Below are 19,779 nucleotides of genomic sequence, written 5' to 3' on the forward strand. Positions count from 1 at the left end.
TTGGTTTCTTTAGAATGGAAAAAGTATGAGATTATCAATAAAGGGAACTAAACATTAATACTAATATTCAGCTTTTTTCCTGAAGTTCATATATTTTCTAGTCTCATAGCATTAGATTTTAATAAAGGTTTTAATATCTTGATTTTAAATTTGCAGCTAAAAAAATAATTACTATAAAATTCTTAATTTTTATAGAAAAGTTATGTAATCTGTATTCTTTGTTGAGCCCTTTTAGAATATTTTGTGGGAAGAAACTGGAGTGCATGGTGAATATAATCTCTTGGCAGAGATTCGTATGACCTATTATGGGACACAAACCAAAAATACTTCGCGTTTGTCAAGATGCACAAATATGCATTACTTATCTGCTACAGTATTACAATATATGCATAGAGTTTCTGCGGAAATGCTTTGTTTTTCATTTAGAAGAATTTGTAAGTAAAGTGTATGAAGAAGAAAGCTAACATTTTTTTAAAGTATTCTCCTCAACTTAATGATAAACAGTTGTTTCAACTTTAGGAGATAGTTTATGTTTGACATGTATTGGGAGTCTCAGTGTGTATCTTCAGGTAGGAGATAGTTTATATTTGACATGTATTGGGAGTCTCAGTGTATATCTTCAGGAATATAGTGCAATTTTAGTATATCACAAACTGCTCTTGATTTGAATTTAGTATAAGGTGGCTCCTTTTGGATCTCATACAAAGAAAGTGATATGAGTGAAATAGCAGAGGTACCAGCCTCTCTTCATCCCTCACATAGATCCACGAGAATATTTTCAATTACTGTCCCCATTTTATAAATGAGAAAACTTACTTCTCAGAGTCTAGAGTAAGAAAACCTAAGTTTTAGATCTTGTACCATTTCAGTAAATATATCTGTGATCTTGGACAAGTAACTGTTTTCTCTGGATCTAAATCTTCTCATTTTCATCAGTTACAGTTCTGTTACTTTTAATCTATGCATTACAAGCCTAATGAGTACCAATATCAGACTTTTTGACTCTTTGTCCCTTTTTCATGGTATTTTTCTGAACGTGTCTTTTAGTAAAATGCCAAGATGTTTTTGTAGACATGACATTTTATCAGTAGTAAATGTTTTAATTTGTATATATCTCTACAATTAAATAGTATTTCATATTGTGATTTTCAATTCTATACATATTTTTGAGAATTTATCATACACTTAGCACTTCAGGCACTAAAAACAATGTATTGACATAGAACACTAAGCCTGCTTCTCAAACTTGAGAAGTGGTTTCCTCTCTTTATGACTCAGTTTGTTCAGTAGGAGAGTTAAATAATCTATAATGTCCATTTTGACTCTCAAATCTGTAATTTTTAAAAGAAATGTAAGAAGCTGTAGGCGCAGTTTTTAGGGTTCCGTGGTTACCTAATGGAGTGGGCCAGTGTTTGGCAGAGGAGATTGCTTCCTAGTAAATTAATGCTGTTTGTGTCAAACATGAAAAAGTAGAATTTTTTTTAGCAGTGTATTAATTTTATTTGATAGGGTGAATAGATTTTGCAGGGTAGGGGTAAATAGATTTTAATAGTGTAATAAAATAAAGTAAAATACCTCAGTAGAACAGATAACTAGTTTCCTGACAAAGAGAACTTTAGAAAGAGGATAGGGATTTCCAAGTGTTGTAAGTGGTCAAATAAGCAAAATTTGAAGAAAAGGTGATGTTTCTTGCCTGGTAAGGAAGGAAACAGAGGAATTTATGAGACCCTATGGAGTTTCTGTAGTGGGATACTAAGATGAGCTTTTTTGTGTTAAGATCTACTTTTTTCTGCCTGAAACTTTATTAGGAAAAATTGAATAGCAAGTTTGAATTGCTTGATTTATTGGCACAGCTCTATCTTTAACTGCACTTCCAAATGTTTCATCACCTCACTGTTTGTTCTATGCATGTTAACATTTTTAAATGTATTCTGGTAGTTTTCTAATTCATTTATACTACATGCTATATTGGCTTGTGCCCATCATTATTTAAAAACAAATTTGTAGATTTTCTTTCATTGAGCTTACAAAAAAACTCAAAATTTTTTATTTTTAAGCATATGCTTAGAAAATGGTTGAAATTAATACTTATTTTTTTGTATTTGTATAGTTTCTACTCTATAATTTTTCTTTCTTTCTTTCTTTTTTTTACAGATATTGATGATGCTCAAATACTTCCTCGTCCAACTAGAGTCAGACATTTTTCGCAAAGTGAAGACACTGGAAATGAAGTTTTTGGTGCTTTGAATGAGGAGCAGCCATTGCCTCGAAGTAGCAGCACTTCTGACATCTTGGAACCATTCACTGTTGAACGAGCCAAAGGTGCAGTGCCTGTCATTGACAGTTCATCCCGTCATGCACCAAGCTTGCAGAGTTCCACAGAGGCTTCTTCAATAACTAGATCCACTGAGAGCCACATCACTGATACTCATAGTAGAGAGTCTTCTCTGGAAGTTGGTGATAGCATATATGACCATCTCTGTCACTTAATAGATCCAGTAGACCTTGCAGATTCAGCTTTTGAACAAATCCAGTACATTGACCTTGAAGGAGATGATGATCTTCTTTCCTCCCTGAAAGAATATTTTAAGGAAACCCAAGAAAGTCACAGTAAAAACGAGTTAGATAAAGATGCAGCTTCACAGGAAGTGATCTCTGTTGCAGTAAATAAGGATGAAAGATCATCCTCAGATAAATTAGAGTACATAGACCAGGAAAGTAAATCAGAAAATACCACCTCTTTTGTTGGAACTCTTGAAAACATACAGTTTCAAAAAGAACCAAACTCCGCTGTCTTCACAAATATTAGTGCACCCAACCAGTTAGACAGCTTTATGAAAACAAAAACTTCTGAAAAATGTAAACAACTAAACAATGATAAACAGTCATCGGAACCTAGTTCAGGTAGCCCTTGTGATAAAGAAAAGAGAAAACATCTGTATAGACAAACAGCCACAGAATTAGATGCCTGTATAGATATAACACTAGCTGAAAAGGTTAAGGGTGTGCAAATTAATGAAAAAATCACTGTCCCACATGTTTTGCATGCCAAGAAAACTACACTAAAAGCACCTGTTAACCGTAGAATGCCTCATGTTACAAGCACTAGCAAGCTTTCTCCAACTAAAAGGAGCTTGTCTGAAACAGTAACTCACAGAGCCAAAATCATGAAAATTGCTACTAAAAAGCGAAATAGTGTTCATGTTACTTTTAGACCTTCTACTGAGTCAGTTCAGTTTTATAATCCTCTGGAAAACAAAGAGGCTCCATGGAAGATGAGACTGCGGAAGCTCAGTGGCTTTAGCGGTAGTAATAGCAACATCAGCAACCCCCACACCAGCTCCAACAGTGCTGCAGAGCTAGTAAAACCTGGTGTGTACAGGCCTCTAGATACAATTAGTGCAGCATCAGCAAGCAATGAAACAATTAAGGAAACAACAGAGATTCCCACCGCCATATTACAAAAAGAAGGAATTGCAACTAATCAGTTAGGTAGTCGTAGTACTATTAAGTCATCAAGTCACGAGGCAGGACTACCGCAGGGCTCCCTGGGTGGCGTTTATAAAACTGTTGTCCATGCTCTTTCGAAGCCGAAGGCAAATGTTTCCCCACAGAGGCAGAACAGAATGCCACCAGAGGCTCCACTGAGGGATCTGTACAGTCATGTAATGGGCTATTTTGGAAGGAAAGCTGCAGGTGAGCACTAACTGTGCAGAGCGCAAAAGGAGAAGACAGCACCAGTTTGGCTTAATGCAACTGAAGCAAGCTATAAGCAATCAAAAAGCTTTGGGATGGTCACTGCTTTCTCTCTGTTTGGTTATGCATGCGCCTTTCCCCAGCTGTATTTTTCCCAGCATAAAATGTTTATTTAAATTACTAATTTCCCTTATAAAGCATTTAGTTAAACCTCTTTGCTGCTGAACAAGATAGAGAAGAGGGGATACAGGAAAATTTAATGACCTTCCAAAGGCTATCCAAATCAAATGTTTTTAGTGTTTACTACATGAACTTGAAATTAAGTTTACTGAGGAGTTGGAATACTTTCTCCCTTGCTCCCCCAATAGTTTACATTTAAAAGGATCCCAGCTCTTAAAAGGATCCCAGCTCTTAATAATTGGTTTCATTTATTTTTACTGCTGATTTATTTAGTTTTATTTTTTCTTGTAGAAAATTATTTTGACATTATATAACATAATGGAAATCAGGGTCCTACAAATGAACACCAACATTTTTAGTTAATTGTTATTGAAGAGGAAATTATGTCTTAAACCTCAAGGTGTGCTTCATTACTTTCATGTACTCCATTTCCAAATAAGCTGTAGGCTTTTTAGTTTTGCATTCATTTGTATAGAATGCAAGTAATATCCTTAAAACACTTATCATTACTTTCTTTTTTCTGAGATTTTAGATGTGCATAAAGGTTTCATGATAGCCAATCATGATTTAGATATGGAACCTCTATGGACAGATTACAGAAAGCAAGATTATGGTAACTGTTTTATCTTGATTCAAATTTAAAATAACTGTACAGTTATAGAAAATTAACTTTCAGCAGTAAGGTAGGTTTTGATTTTATTTGTTTAACATGGTTTTGTTAGCATGATTAACAGAACGCTGCATCTTGCACTGAGCCATTAATGCCACTTGAGGGCAGTATTTGACAGCTTAGCAAAGCCTGGCCAAGTAGTATAAAGATAATGGTATTTCACAGTAAGTTCCTGACCAGTATATTTTCTTAACCTGAAATGCTTTGAAGTTCATTAGGAATATTAACAGTGTTGAGTTCCTTTGGTTGTGGAGAAATCTCCTTTTCAATGGCATAATAGTGAAATAAGTAAAAATCTTACTTTCTGTCAGTTTTCCCAAGTTTTAAAACGTCCATGTTAATGTAAATCACAGTATAGTCTTAAAAAATTCAAAATAGCTATTGTTTTTTTTAATAGAAAAACCTTTGTGAAAATCTTTTTTCTTCGAACAATAAAATTAGATTTTGTAGTGTAGTGAACAGAAACAACATTATGTCAAGATCAAAGAATTTTAACTTATTAATATCTTAACTTAAAATTCAGGGGATATATTCCTTGTAAATATTCTTTGGGGAAGATGGATTTCTAAATTATTGAAGCTCCAAATAGAAGCATAGAGACAGGAAGAAAGAAAAATATACCAGTTTCTTTATAGACAATATTAACCTAACTCCCAACTAGTGCTTATCTGTAAGCTTTCTTGCTGTTTAAGGTTGTACTGAAGATTGACTAACATCTGCTTAGTTAAATAAAGTACATATCAATTTACTAATTCTTAAATCTAAAAGGAGAAAAATTACTCTTAGATGCATGTTTGGCAAATAATTGATATGGCATAGGTAATTTGTTGTGGCTGTTTTTGTTTGTTTTAAATTTAGGAAATGTAGTTAAGTCTTTACTCACTATATATAGTTGTTTATTTGTTTTTAGTCAATAAAGAGGACATGAGCACAAAACTGCCCCCTCTTAATAGTGATATTGGCAGCAGCAATGCTAATGTTCCTGATCTGATGGATGAGTTTATAGCAGAGCGACTTCGAAGTGGTAATGCCTCAGTAAGTGTTATTTTATTTATTCGTTTTTAGAGAGGAGGGTAGAGAAACTAAAAGATACATACCTTTTACATATATATGTGTGTGATACACATGTGAATAATTTTATTCCAATCAGCCTTCACCCCAAATTTAGGCCTTTTTTTTAAATTAAGATTTTTAAATTATATTTTTATAATATTCTTTATCCAAAGACATAAAACAAGCAGCCTTTTAGTTTTGACCAGAGTGAAAGACTGGTATACCTGTTTGCTCAGCTACTGCATTATAAGCCACTACCTTGCTAGCTCTTTGTTTTTCATCTTTGCTCTTAGGGTGCTCTGAGGCCTGCTGCCAGCCCTCAGCAGGAAAGATAACAGTAGAGGTCTTCTGGCCCAATTCCCACAATTTTAAATATAAATTATGTGAAATTATATAAATAAACATGTGGAGTTGCTTTTCTAAAAAAGAAAACTATTTCACTTGGATTTCCGCTGTCTTCAGAAAGTCTGCAGCTCCATTACATTTTCCTTTCTTCTTAAATTTTTCTTTATTTTGGCTGCACCGCACAGTTGGCAGGATCTTAGTTCGCCAACCAGGGATGGAATCTGGGCCCCCTGCAGTGGAATCCTGAAGTCCTAACCACTGGACCACCAGGGAATTTCCTCTTCCATTGGCCTCTGTTTTTTCCGTTTGAATTTCTTAATATTCACTCCATGGATCCTTTTAGGTCTTCAGAGTCTCAGGCCCAGCACTGTATGATATTTGACTATTTGATTTAGGCAGACCAGCAGTGCTTCAGGCTCTGGTTCCATACCGTTAACGTAGGCTCTTCAGTTAGTGTCCCTCCCCCCCCACTTCATGCCCTAAATTTCAGTATTTATTGTGATGATTATCTTGGAAACTAAAGATTTCAGATGCTTCATGAGAATTAAAAACAATTTTTTTAATGGTAAAATTTTTCTTTTAGACTATGACACGAAGAGGAAGTAGTCCAGGTAGCCTCGAAATTCCCAAAGACCTTCCTGATATTCTAAATAAGCAAAACCAAATGCGTCCTATTGATGACCCAGGTGTACCCTCAGAATGGACTTCTCCTGCCAGTGCAGGGAGCAGTGATCTTATCAGCTCAGATAGTCATTCGGATTCTTTCAGCGCTTTCCAATATGATGGCCGAAAATTTGACAGCAAGTATCTTTTTACTGCTTGAGCAATATGGTTTTTTGTTAACTTGTTTTCTGTTCGAGACTGACTTATAGATTATATACCATCACCTTCCTCTCTAATGTTGGTTCCTATATATGTATTTTGATTTCATTTTCAGTGAAACTGTAAGGATTTTTGGGGAATCACTTCAAGTTGAGACTACTTTGTTTTGCCAACTAAAGACATTAAAAAAAAAAATACTTTTCTTTCATAAAACAAATGGTATCTTAAGACCAGAAACATAGAAGAGGGAAAAATTAGGATGGACTTGGTGTTAGAATAAGGGACAGTCATGCTTATGAGAGGGACTATTTCATGCGGTCATTTGGGGGGACCACTGTCTAGTCGGGGGCTTCCCTGGTGTCTCAGACAGTAAAAAAAATCTGTCTGCAATGCAGAAGACCCGGGTTCGATCGCTGGACTGAGAAGATCTGGAGAAGGGAATGGCCACCCACTCTAGTATTTTTGCCTGGAGAATCCCGCGGACAGAAGAGCCAGGTGGGCTCTAGTCCCTGGGGTCGCAAAAAGTCAGACACGACTGAGTGACTACCACTTAACATCTAGTTACGGGCAAGGCTTCAGTATGTTCAGTACAGTTACATTCAATGTTATATTACCCAGAACCTTACTTGAATAATCATTTCATGTTAAAGTGACATCAGTGATGTTACTTGGTGCTGTTTAACTACCACATAGCTTTTCTGCTATAATTCTGTATTGTACTTGGCAGTCAGTGAAGGATACCAACATTTAAAAAAAGAAAGTCAAAATCTTGGGAACTAAGTTTATGAAGAGCTGGGAGATTCATTGGAGAATTATATTTCTTGCCCTCATGGATTATATACTACTTTAATCTTGGACTGGAAATGAGTTTTAAGAGAAAAATTACTTTTCCACATATGTGCCATTTTTATGATACATATCACTGTTCTAGAGATTCTAAAACTTGAAAAGCAGTTAGCTATATTTCCATCTACAAGAAAACATGGATAAGAATAGTGATGATTGTGTTTCTGTCCTTTTATCATTATTTTTGTTAATAATAGACTGAAGATCTTTAAAAATTTGTTTCTAATTATAAACCTCAAAGTGTTAACATTGTTTATACTTGCCTGAACAGTATGTAAATATGAAGTAGATTTAGGGGGGATGTTCATATTTAATTATTTGACAAAGTAGCTCTGTCTCTTTTGTAAATATTTTTGTCATGTAATCAGAATGTCTGTTCACTAGCATGTCTTCTTCCTGTAGATTTTGGTTTTGGAGCGGATACTGGGAATGCATCCTCTGCTGACATGGATTCAGGTTCTGGCCATTATCAGAGTGCTGAAGAGCAAGAGGTGGCTAGTCTAACCACACTACACATCGACTCGGAAACAAGCAGTCTTAATCAACAAGCTTTCTGTACTGATGTTGCAACGGTTACTGGTAAAGTTACTCAAGGGAATGTATTCCTTAAATGCATTTTTTTTAAGCCACCAAAGAACTTTTGCAGGCTTTTATTTGATAGATTTTATTTATTACTTATTACTGCTACTGCTAAGTCACTTCAGTCGTGTCCGACTCTGTGTCACCCGAGAGACGGCAGCCCAGCAGGCTGCCCCGTCCCTGGGATTCTCCAGGCAAGAACACTGGAGTGGGTTGCCATTTCCTTCTCCAATGCATGAAAGTGGAACGTAAAGTGAAGTCGCTCAGTCGTGTCCGACTCTTAGCGACCCCATGGCCTGCAGCCTTCCAGGCTCCTCCTTCCATGGGATTTTCCAGGCAAGAGTACTGGAGTGGGGTGCCATATTTAAGTGTTATTTTTTTTTCCACTCATCTTTATGTAACAATGGAGAGAAAAAAAAGAAAAACATTATTTTATTTTAAGAGTCGCTTAACCTGGAGTCCACATGGATAAGCTTTGGGGAACTCTATGAACTCTTAATATCATGTGCAAAATTTTATAGATGTTTGTACCAGAGCATTTCTTGCAGCAATTTTTAAATGAATAACCAGAAAATGTTAAGGGGCACTGCACTTTATCTTTTTCATTGATTTTCAGAATTAGCCTAGATTTTTGTAGATTTCTTTGGTAAAATATTATTGAAAAGATAAACCACACCGCCAAAAAGAAACTGTTTGTACTAATACTCTGTATTTATACAGCCAATTATGAATTTCAGCAACTTTTTATGTGTGGTTAAACCTGACAATCATATGACACGTGGGGTCCAAGAAATTGAGTCATGAAAGGTGTCACTTTATTCCAAGAGTAGTACCATGACCAGAGGAAGCCTGAGCAGCCTGTGACCCATATTCAAGAGTTCCACTGTCTTATCCAAATTCACTCTGGTTCCCACTGTAGTTTGATGCCCTTTTGATGGATGATAGGTGAAATATCTGCCCACTGCAGAATGAGGGCTGAGTGGAAGACAGGAGCCAGTTAGGTTGGATCCACAGTTTGATTGTTGGAGAATTTAAATTACTACTGAACGAGAAATACTAGAAAAAGTTCTTATTTTACAATAATACCTTTTACTTTAGTTGTCCTGAAACATAAATTTAGATGAGAAGATACTCAACATTACTAGTAATCAGGGAATATAAATAAAATCCATGAGATACCCCTATACACATAATAAATCAGTTCAAGTTAAAAAAAAAAAAACCCTGACAGTACCAGTGTTAAAGAGAGTGTGAAGCACCTGCAAATACATTACTAATTGAAGTGCAAAGTGATATGGCCACTGCAAAAGCATGGTAGTGTCTTTTAAAATTAAACAATACGTTTACTATATGAGCATCCCTAGGTATTTATTTCAGTTGTTTGTATGTGAACATTCATAACAGCATTATTCATAGAAGCTAAATTGAAAATAGTCCAGATATCCATTAACTAGTGAATAAATTACCCACTCCAGTACTCTTGCCTGGAAAATCCCATGGACAGAGGGGCCTGGTGGGCTGCAGTCCATGGGGTCGCTAGGAGTTGGACACGACTGAGCGACTTCACTTTATTTTTTCACTTTCATGTATTGGAGAAGGAAATGGCAACCCACTCCAGTGTTCTTGCCTGGAGAATCCCAGGGACAGGGGAGCCTGGTGGGCTGCTGTCTATGGGGTCGCACAGAGTCGGACACGACTGAAGCGACTTAGCAGCAGCAGCAGTGAATAAATTATCAAATTGTAATGTATTCATTCATTCAGTATTCATTGAAATTGTACTCAGCAATTAAAAAAAAATTAAACGCTTATATTTGCAAAACCATATCTGGCTCTCAAAAATATGCTTTTAAATGAAAAATGTTGAAGCTAGCAGTGGTAGTGGCATATAGCAATAAGGAAGTTTCTCTTCTCCTGAATCGCGTCAAGCCTGAAGTAAATGAAATAAAGTAGTGGTGGGTACCAGAGTTTCTGTAGCTGGACCGGGAATGGGAGTAGACATTCTTGCTTTCACTGATGGTCCCTGTTAGTAGTAACTGCTAATCCAGTTCTCATTCCACACTAGTCCCAAGGTAGACATGGAATGTGACTGCTAGATATGAATCTTGTACAGTATCATTTTATTGAATTCTTCACCCAGTTTATAATCTATTTTATCTTTTGATATTTTCAGTTTGTGTTTTATTGGGCTTTTAAGCATTACATCTTAGGTTGAGGGTATTAAATATACTCCTTATGGTAATTTTATGAAATTACATTTACAGGTTCAGAAAGTGCCTCTCCAGTCCATTCAGCTCTGGGATCCAGGTCACAGACACCGTCTCCTTCCACACTAAATATAGACCACATGGAACAGAAGGATCTACAGCTCGATGAGAAGCTCCACCACTCTGTTCTTCAGACACCAGATGACCTAGGCAATATTTAAAAATTAGATCTTTGCCATTTATTCTTTTGGGGGCATTAGTGTCAGGAGATTTTGAATAATGCATCTTAAATTTGATTATGTATTTTATATATGTTATATAAGTATTATTATAAGTCTTGAACTGTTCTGTCTTTGGGAAATTTATTGCTGTAACATTTTTTCCCTGCCCTTAAAGATATTTACATGCTGATTTTTGTTATTTGATATTTTATTATAAAGTAGGCAGTCCAAGTGAAGTATTTTTATGCTTAAGCAAATGTTTAAAAGTGACTGGGACGCCTTAGAAACTGGAAGTTAATAAAAAGTTATTTTTGCTGTGCCCTATATGAAGTAACAAGCATCAGGATAAAAAATCATTTTGGGAATATGCTAAAAACTTTTTCTAAGGACACAGTTGATAAAATATTTATAATGAATAATATAAAATACTAGTTTTAATTGGTGGTGCAGCAAATTTACTCTTTGGCCAAAGGAAGAAATTTAAAACCACATGACTTCTCCCTCTCCCCAGTCCCCCACTCCCTGCTTCCTCCTCTCCCCATCCCCACCTCCCTGCTTCTTCTTCTCCCCATCCCCACCTCCCTGCTTCCTCCTCTCCCCATTCCCCTCCTCTGTGCTTCCTCTTCTTCTTATCTCCACCTCCCTGCTTCCTCCTCTCCCCATCCTCACCTCCCTGCTTCCTCTTCTCCTCACTCCCCACCTCCCTGCTTCCTCCTCTCCCCATCCTCACCTCCCTGCTTCCTCTTCTCACTCCCCACCTCCCTGCTTCCTCCTTTCCCCACTCCCCCACCCCCCTGCTTTTTTTAAGGTACTCATACTCTTAATTCCCAATTACCCTATAATTACATAGCCCTCATTTTCTGGTTTGTATTAACAGATTATTTCTGACCTTTTCTTTCCTCTTGGCCTGCAGTTTTTTGGCTTTTTGGTTTTTATTTTCAATTTTTCCCACATTTGGAAAAAATTTCAAACTGATAGAAAAGTTGCAAGAGTAATAAAATGAATGCCCATAAATCTTTCAGATAAATTTACCAGTTGTTAATATTTTACCACTGTATCTTTTTCTGTGTGTACACACACACACCCACCCACACCCACACCCACACCCACACCCACCCATCACCCCCCCCCCACTGTAACCCACCCACCACCGTACCTGCGCTTTTTTTTCTGAGCCATGAAAGAGCAAGTATTAGACTCTTTACATCTAAACACTTCAGCAACTGTGTCCTAAGAATAAGTATACACTTCCTGAAAAATCATAAGGGCCACATTCAGGATATTTAACATTGATGTATTACTACAATTTTAGTCTATAGTCAGTTATCCTCAGTTGTTCCAATTATATTCTTCATAGTTATAAATCGGTTGATTTATCACTATATTATGAAGGTTCTGTAGAACAGAGAAGATGTTAACAGTGATGATTAGTGTTTTTTTAAAATTTCATTTTAATGAATTTACACTAGAAGCCTGTTTTTATTGTTATGGAAGGTTGTTTAGTAACTTTTTAATAGTATACTCAGTTACTGCACACTACATGCAAAGAGGAAAAAGTTAAACATTAAGCATAAAGGATATATGTCTACTACATATGACTTTGTAGATTATCAGTACTTTGAGATATTATCAAGCAGGAAAAACCTTCACTGACGTTCTAATGATTTTACATTTTCCATTATATACATTACATAGGATAATGACTTTTTTTAAGCTGGAGGAGATCTATAATGATACCTACCTAAACCATCTATTTTACAGATGAGCTGTAGTCTTAGAGAGATTATTGAATAACTTATATAGTATATCACATAATTAGTGACAGAAATGAGACTAGGACCCTAGGTTAACTGTAGGTCTTATATATAATCATGCCAATATTAATAAACAAAAGAAATTTAATTATAGAGATTTTAGATTATGGGTTTTTTTTCATGCCATTGTGATAATCCCTTTTGCTGCTGCTGCTGCTGTTGCTAAGTTGCTTCAGTCGTGTCCGACTCTGTGCGACCCCATCGACAGCAGCCAACCAGGCTCCTCCGTCCCTAGGATTCTCCAGGCAAGAGTACTGGAGTGGGATGCCATTGCCTTCTCCGACTTTTGATGCTAGACCTGACGTAATTGTGAAATACAGAAATGTTATTCTTTTAGAAGTTTTAATTACAAAAAAACAAGCTTAGGAAGACTTGTTTCCTACAGGATTTGCCTTCAGCCTGAGATTTTCTGTTAAATTTGATGAGGTAACTTGAAATAGCTATTAGATGAAAGAGAGAGTACGTACTTATAAATAAGATCCTTATTTCAAAACATAAATTTCTCCATCTTGTATCTGTGTCATTTTCTCCTTAGGTAAATCTAGATAGAAGCACTATTGAAGAAGTAATTATTGTCATAATAAGTGAAAGTGAAAGTCGCTCAGTTGTGTCCAACTCCTTGCGATTCCATGGACTATACAGTCCATGGAATTCTCTAGGCTAGGATACTGGAGTGGGTATCCTTTCCCTTCTCCAGGAGATCTTCCCAACCCGGGGATCGAACCCAGGTCTTCCGCATTGCAGGCGGACTCTTTACCAGCTGAGGTATGAGGGAAGCCCATATTGTCATAATAAGGAATTACAAACTAGTGAGGTTTTGACCTTACCAGGAAAAAATAACACTAAGACATATTGACATTTCTCTTATTCACTTTTGTAGATATTTAAGATTATTAATTTGACTCCTATGTATTTTTTTGATCAATTCTCTGGAAAAATTACTGACACTTGTATATTATTTTTTTCTATAGAAATCAGTGAATTTCCATCTGAATGTTGTAGTGTGATGGCAGGGGGCACTCTTACAGGATGGCATGCTGATGTTGCTACTGTCATGTGGCGAAGGATGCTGGGTATTTTGGGAGATGTCAACGCTATTATGGATCCTGAGATACATGCTCAAGTTTTTGATTACCTCTGTGAACTTTGGCAGAATCTAGCTAAGGTAAAAAAAATAAGCAAAAGCTAAAAAGGGAGAAGGAAAGAAATATAAAGTATTAAGAAGTATAGAAAAAGCCTAAGATAACACTCCCTCCCCAGTCCTCTACTACAGACTAATGCCTTAACCATGATTGAATATATAGTTGGTGGTAGGAACTAGATCTCAGGTTTAAGATAAGGTAAACCAGAAAAGAGAACACTTTTCATATCATAGATTTGTTGTATTTTATTTGAAAATTACAGATTAGAGATAATCTTGGCATTTCAACTGATAACCTGACCTCCCCTTCTCCACCGGTTTTAATTCCTCCACTGAGAATTCTTACACCTTGGCTTTTTAAGGTAAGTTTAATATATAAAATATTAACTTAAAAATTGCATTTAGTAAATAAGTATGTAGTCTCAAACATTTGAGAGAGAAAAGACTGTTGTGTAGTCTTCTAGAACACTTAATTTTGTTTTGTGTTTTGTTTTGCATTTTAAAAATTTGTTTCATTGAAGTATAGTTGATGTACAATGTTGTGTTAACTGAATCACTTTACTATACAGTAGAAATTATGTGTGTGACACATTCTTTTTCATGTAGTTTTCCATTACAGTTTTTTTTCCATTACAGGATATTGAATATAGTTCCCTGTAAAACACTTAGTTTTTAACTAGCCATTAAGGCAATGGCACCCCACTCCAGTACTCTTGCCTGGAAAATCCCATGGATGGAGGAGCCTGGAAGGCTGTAGTCCATGGGGTCGCTGAGGGTCGGACACGACTGAGCGACTTACCTTTCACTTTTCACTTTCATGCATTGGACAAGGAAATGGCAACCCACTGCGGTGTTCTTGCCTGGAGAATCCCAGGGACGGGGGAGCCTGGTGGGCTGCCATCTATGGGGTCGCACAGAGTCGGACACGACTGAAGTGACTTAGCAGCAGGGGTTATATAGAGAGGAGTGGACCTAGCAAAATTATTATTTAGCATGCATCACTTTTATTACTGAAATAAAAATGAATATAGAAAATTATGTTATTATATTTAAATGAAATGTAAACCTCAATTTTCTGTTACAGAGTATGCTATGTACTTTTAAAGAACTGATTCTTTTAGATATTATTTGATATGTTTGGTGATTTCCCTAAGTGAAACAGTGTGTAGTTATTCACACCTACATTGTATAATTTTAGTAATAAAGATAATTCTAGTAATTCTGATATTTGGTTCAGTAAAGAAAATGGGCCAACACAGGAATAAATGAAAACAAATATATTCCTTGTTGTATTCAGTTGCTTCAGTATTTAACAAATAGTATTTGGTTTTGAGTATTGAAAACAACATCTTTTAATTGTAGGCAACCATGTTAACTGATAAATATAAACAAGGTAAATTACATGCCTATAAACTTATTTGTAATACAATGAAAAGAAGACAAGATGTGTCTCCAAATAGAGATTTTCTAACACATTTCTACAATATAATGCATTGTGGATTACTTCATAATGATCAGGTAAATTGCTTTATGACTTTATCTTTGATTCTTGAATCTGTCTAACTCTTGACTTTCAAGGTGTAGAATTAAAAAGCATTCCTTTATGTGAGTAATTTATTTATGGATTTCTCCTATTTATAACATCATTTATCCTGAAAAAATGGTTTCAAAACAAGCTATTGTAATTGAGAGATTAACTTGATTATTAAGTGCATGTTTCTTCTAGTGTTATACCAACTAGTTTGTTTTTGAAGAACCATCCTTTGCTTACATTGAGAGCATCTTCCTTTAATGTCCTAATATATGACGAAGCACACACACGCGCATGCTTAGGGCTTCCCCTATAGCTCAACGGGTAAGGAATCCACCTGCAATGCAGGAGACACAGGAGATGGCGAATTTGATCCCTGGGTCAGAAGATCCCCTAGACAAGGAAGTGGCAACCCACTCCATCATTCTTGCCTGAGAAATCTCATGGATAGAGGAGCCTGGCGGGCTACAGTCCATGGGGTCACAAAGAGTTGGACATGATTGAGTGATGAAGCACACACATAGCTGGCACTTAGGATTTGCTCAGCTAGTCATGCAGTGATCAGAAGTTATTTTTCCTATTCTAAGACTCAGTACATCACTTGCAGTTCATTTAAGGAGCATTAAATTAATATAAAAGATGATATATCTTTCTGAAAAGTGACAAAACTTCTTGTGTTACTTTGAAATAATTAGTGTTTTACCCTACACTCTTAATTATGGATAAAGAGCTTCATTTAAGGTAAATTGGATTGAGTAATACAACCTGGTGCACTTCATCTTCATGGTAAATTCCAAAGGCAAAATGAATGAATAACCATGTTAAGAATATTCCCTCAAGAATGCCTAAGTCTAGATTTTTGAGGCTAGATGTCTATCATCAAAGGGCTTCAGTTTTTCTAAAAAAGAATTTTCCAAGTTGCCACATAGCAGGTCATGCAGCTTCAGACATCAAAGTGATCTCATGGAAGCAAGTAGGAGGTAGGAGGAACTACTCTGCAGTTAAGTTTTACAACACATGGGCCTTAGATTTTTAACCCTGTGAAGTGAAGAGCCTTCTAACTGACTCTCCAGGGTTGATGTCAGTTAAAAAAAAAAAAGTGTTTTAAGTTTACTTTCCTTTGATGAAATATGTACTAAGCATGGATTATATGGAAGAATTAAAATTAGTCTTTCCTATTAGGCAAGCACTTATAGTTATTACTTGTTTTATTATTTCATATCTTATCTATATTTAAGGATATTGATTAGCTGATACTCAGAATTACATTGTAATTTTTTTTTTCTCCTCCTTTCTTTATTCCTAAGGATATTGTCAATACAATCATCAAGCACTGCTCACCTCAATTTTTCTCACTTGGTTTGCCTGGTGCCACAATGCTTATTATGGATTTTATTGTAGCAGCTGGTAGAGTGGCTTCTTCAGCTTTTCTCAATGTAAGTTTTTATTTCCTATCCTTCATAATATAACAAACAGCAGTTAACCAAGATGCAACTAACCAAGCAACAAAGGAAGAGCCATTGTTGATAAAATATGACAAGTTAATGTTCTGGAAAATATATAATTTAATTAGAATTGAGCCTCATTTTAGATCCCACACATATCATCTTCCTTTTGTTAATTCCCCCATCCCTAGACAGATTACAGAGTAATTTGATTAGGTGTTGCCTTTCTTATTTACAGTTGCATTCTAGTTGTACCTTCCATTATGCCCCACATACCTGAACAAGTATTCCCAATTTTATTGTCCAGCTTTAAAGAAAACCCATAGCTAATCTAGTTTTGTTTTTTTTTTTCACTTTTGTAGTAAAATTGATTTTTAATTGAGATAGTGGTTGTGAGCCTACCATGTTCCATTATGCCTCTGGCCTTGTATCCGTAAATCTAGATTATGTTTTAAATATGAAATGAGTTATATTATTGAAAATTAGAATACTCCATCACTTCTGTTATAGCATTTATTAACATAAGGAAACACTTTTGGAGATAGATTCTTGTTTTATGTATATAGAAGATGTTTTGTATTTCTAATAGATTTGTTTTAGCATTTTTGTTAGGTGTGCTTAAACATGCATCAATGTGTAGGTATTTTAGTAAGTTAAGTAAAGCATTGTATCAGTAGGTGGATGTTGATGGTTCGTGGGCATGCAAGTAGGCAGAAGAAGAAAAATAAACATTCAGTGCTGATACTTAAGAAATAGCTTAATATAGCTAAAGAGAAAGGATGAAAAGTTACCTTTGTCTTCAGTCCAAGCATAATTTTTAATTTTGTTTTTATTAAGTAGTGTAGGTAGTGTTTTTATCATGTACATAATACCATAAAACTCATCTAGACTAGTGCATGTTTCTTGAAGATACAGTGAACATTTTCATTCCTAGTTACTTTATTCATCCTTAGGTTGTTACAGATGTAATACAGAGACATTGAGTCTTCTACTCATTAGAACAATCTATTACAATGCGTAAATTGCCTTTAAAATGAAAGGATATTTTTCCTTGAAATTAGGGTAATTTTATGCTGTTAGCTAAAACTGTATTCCTGTCTACATATTCATTAGCTGCAGCCGCATTTCTGCTTTTTAGCTGCTCTTAAGGAAAGCTCTGTTTGTTCATTGCATTTATTGAGAATAACAGTAGTTTATGTGGAAAGTATAGGTGAAACCTACACTTTTTGTGTTCCCCTTTCCTTTTTGAATTTTTTCTGACTTCCCTGCATAATCTGATTAGGTAATAAAGTAATTTTTCTGATAAGTTAAAGATTTTTAAAATCTGTTACATAGGCACCAAGAGTGGAAGCACAAGTTCTTCTGGGATCTTTGGTTTGCTTTCCCAACTTGTATTGTGAACTGCCTGCTCTCCATCCCAACATCCCTGATATTGCTGTGTCTCAATTTACAGATGTTAAGGTAAGAAGTCAGAGACTAATTTATAATCATAGCAGTATATTCAGGAAAATTTGTATTCTTTATTTTCCTCTAGAAAGCCACACAATTGTTAACATTAGCCAGCTGTACCCCTCAGACACAAAGGCTGGAATGTTCATTAGGAGCATAGCCTTTTTTATTTGTAACTACTCTGGAAACATTTTCTCACTATTGAACCCACTTATATGTCATTATCTTAGGATTCATTCATTCACTCACTGAACATTTATTGAAATCCTGAGTCAGATACGCTGCTGCTAATACAAGGCTTCTAAGATTGATGGTACTCGGCCTGCACATTTGACTCTCTCCTTCTAGTTTGCCAAGGTGATGAATCAAACAATGTAAAGGAATATTCTTTTCTGCTCTAGGAAACTGTGGAATTGGGGTGGGGATCCCATGTGCCTTAAGTATTAACAGGCTTAAACAAGACATGATACAAAATTGAAGTGACCATGCACTTACCCAGATAATAAACCTCTCTTACCTACTATAAATTCCTGTGGGTTTAACAGTCCTAAGAAGTTGTGCTTTTTATAGTAATTGCCAAGTGGTCTCTGTGAGCTGAGTTGGCCCTAGAATTAGAAGGAAAAAGAGAATAAAGAGGGACAAGACAGTAGCATTCTGTCTCCTTGAGAGTCATGCTGATGACTTTTTCAAAACACATGTGCTTTCTCTGAAAAAATTTTTAAGACAAATTTTTGTTTGGAGTATTGCATATACTTTCCATACCACCTTTATTTTTCTTTATCACACTTGTTATTTTTCAGTGTCTGATTTATAGACAAATGAACACCAAGGTCTTAGTTACTGCTATATCCTCAAGCTTACCATGATGCTTGGCATGGAGAATATACTCAGACATTTTTTAGACAAGTGAACTTCACTGAAACATAAAATCGTAGGGGCTCATGTGAATTTGCAATGATACTTGATTGAAATTATAAAAATTGACCTTTACTCTTTAGGGATATAATGGCTTTGGTTTCTACTTTCAGAAGATTCTGAAAATCAAAAATAAGTTAAGAGCTTCAGTGTTCTCAGGCAGTTTTGAGTTTGTTTGAGCTTAGCTTAGCCTACTATATGGGATTTGCATGAACTGAGTGGCCATTTACTTTGTTGGCCATTGTATAGGAAGTAATGGCTTAAGTGATTTAAAAAATAATAATAATAACACTATTACATAGAGGGGCTTCCCTGGTGGCTCAGACGGTAAAGAATCCACCTGCAATGCAGGAGACCTGGTTTGATTCCTGGGTCAGGAAGATCCCCTGGAGAAGGGAATGGCTACCCACTCCAGTATTCTTGCCTGGAGAATTCCATGGACAGAGAGGAAAGAGCTTACATAGAAAGCTCTAGGGTTTAAACAATAGGTAACTTCCACCTACTTATTATTTCCTAGCCATTGGGCTAGATGCTAAATTCACAAAGGTAAGTAGAAGTTCACTCCTCTTAAGGACCTTACAATCTGTATATGTGATAAATCTTTAGTGAATGAAATACAAATTCTATTCCAGTTTCTATAGACTATAAGCCAGGAGACACTGGCACATATCCAGGGACATAAAACAAGATAAAAAAATTTCATGGCCTAAGGGTGTTGAAATCATACAGAATCTGTTCTCTTATCACTGTAGAATTATGTTAGAAATCAATATCAAAAGATAATTGAAAATATTTTGAAGTGCAATGTGACATTTACCAAGAAAGATATTTGACTTAGCCATTGAAAACCTCTAATTGAAAGATTTTT

The 19,779-nt window shown here is 35.7% G+C and overlaps 1 protein-coding gene across 9 annotated transcripts in view; it reads left to right on the top strand.

The window, feature by feature from the left end:
• The window catches only part of RALGAPA1 (Ral GTPase activating protein catalytic subunit alpha 1), a 207,800-nt gene that overhangs the window by 97,438 nt on the left and 90,583 nt on the right, over window positions 1–19,779 (top strand). For 6 of the 9 annotated variants that reach the window (XM_025270980.3, XM_025270981.3, XM_025270983.3 and 3 more), the window contains 10 exons: window positions 2,155–3,696; window positions 5,457–5,581; window positions 6,528–6,744; window positions 8,015–8,191; window positions 10,453–10,605; window positions 13,402–13,595; window positions 13,835–13,933; window positions 14,934–15,089; window positions 16,410–16,538; window positions 17,883–18,008. In XM_025270980.3, the coding sequence (XP_025126765.1) occupies window positions 2,155–3,696; window positions 5,457–5,581; window positions 6,528–6,744; window positions 8,015–8,191; window positions 10,453–10,605; window positions 13,402–13,595; window positions 13,835–13,933; window positions 14,934–15,089; window positions 16,410–16,538; window positions 17,883–18,008 (2,918 nt within the window). The remainder of the gene's footprint in view (window positions 1–2,154; window positions 3,697–5,456; window positions 5,582–6,527; window positions 6,745–8,014; window positions 8,192–10,452; window positions 10,606–13,401; window positions 13,596–13,834; window positions 13,934–14,933; window positions 15,090–16,409; window positions 16,539–17,882; window positions 18,009–19,779) is intronic. The other 3 variants (XM_006043838.4, XM_006043840.4, XM_006043843.4) reach the window with 1 other exon arrangement.

Source organism: Bubalus bubalis, chromosome 20, assembly GCF_019923935.1.
Source record: "Bubalus bubalis isolate 160015118507 breed Murrah chromosome 20, NDDB_SH_1, whole genome shotgun sequence".
NCBI lineage: Eukaryota > Metazoa > Chordata > Mammalia > Artiodactyla > Bovidae > Bubalus > Bubalus bubalis.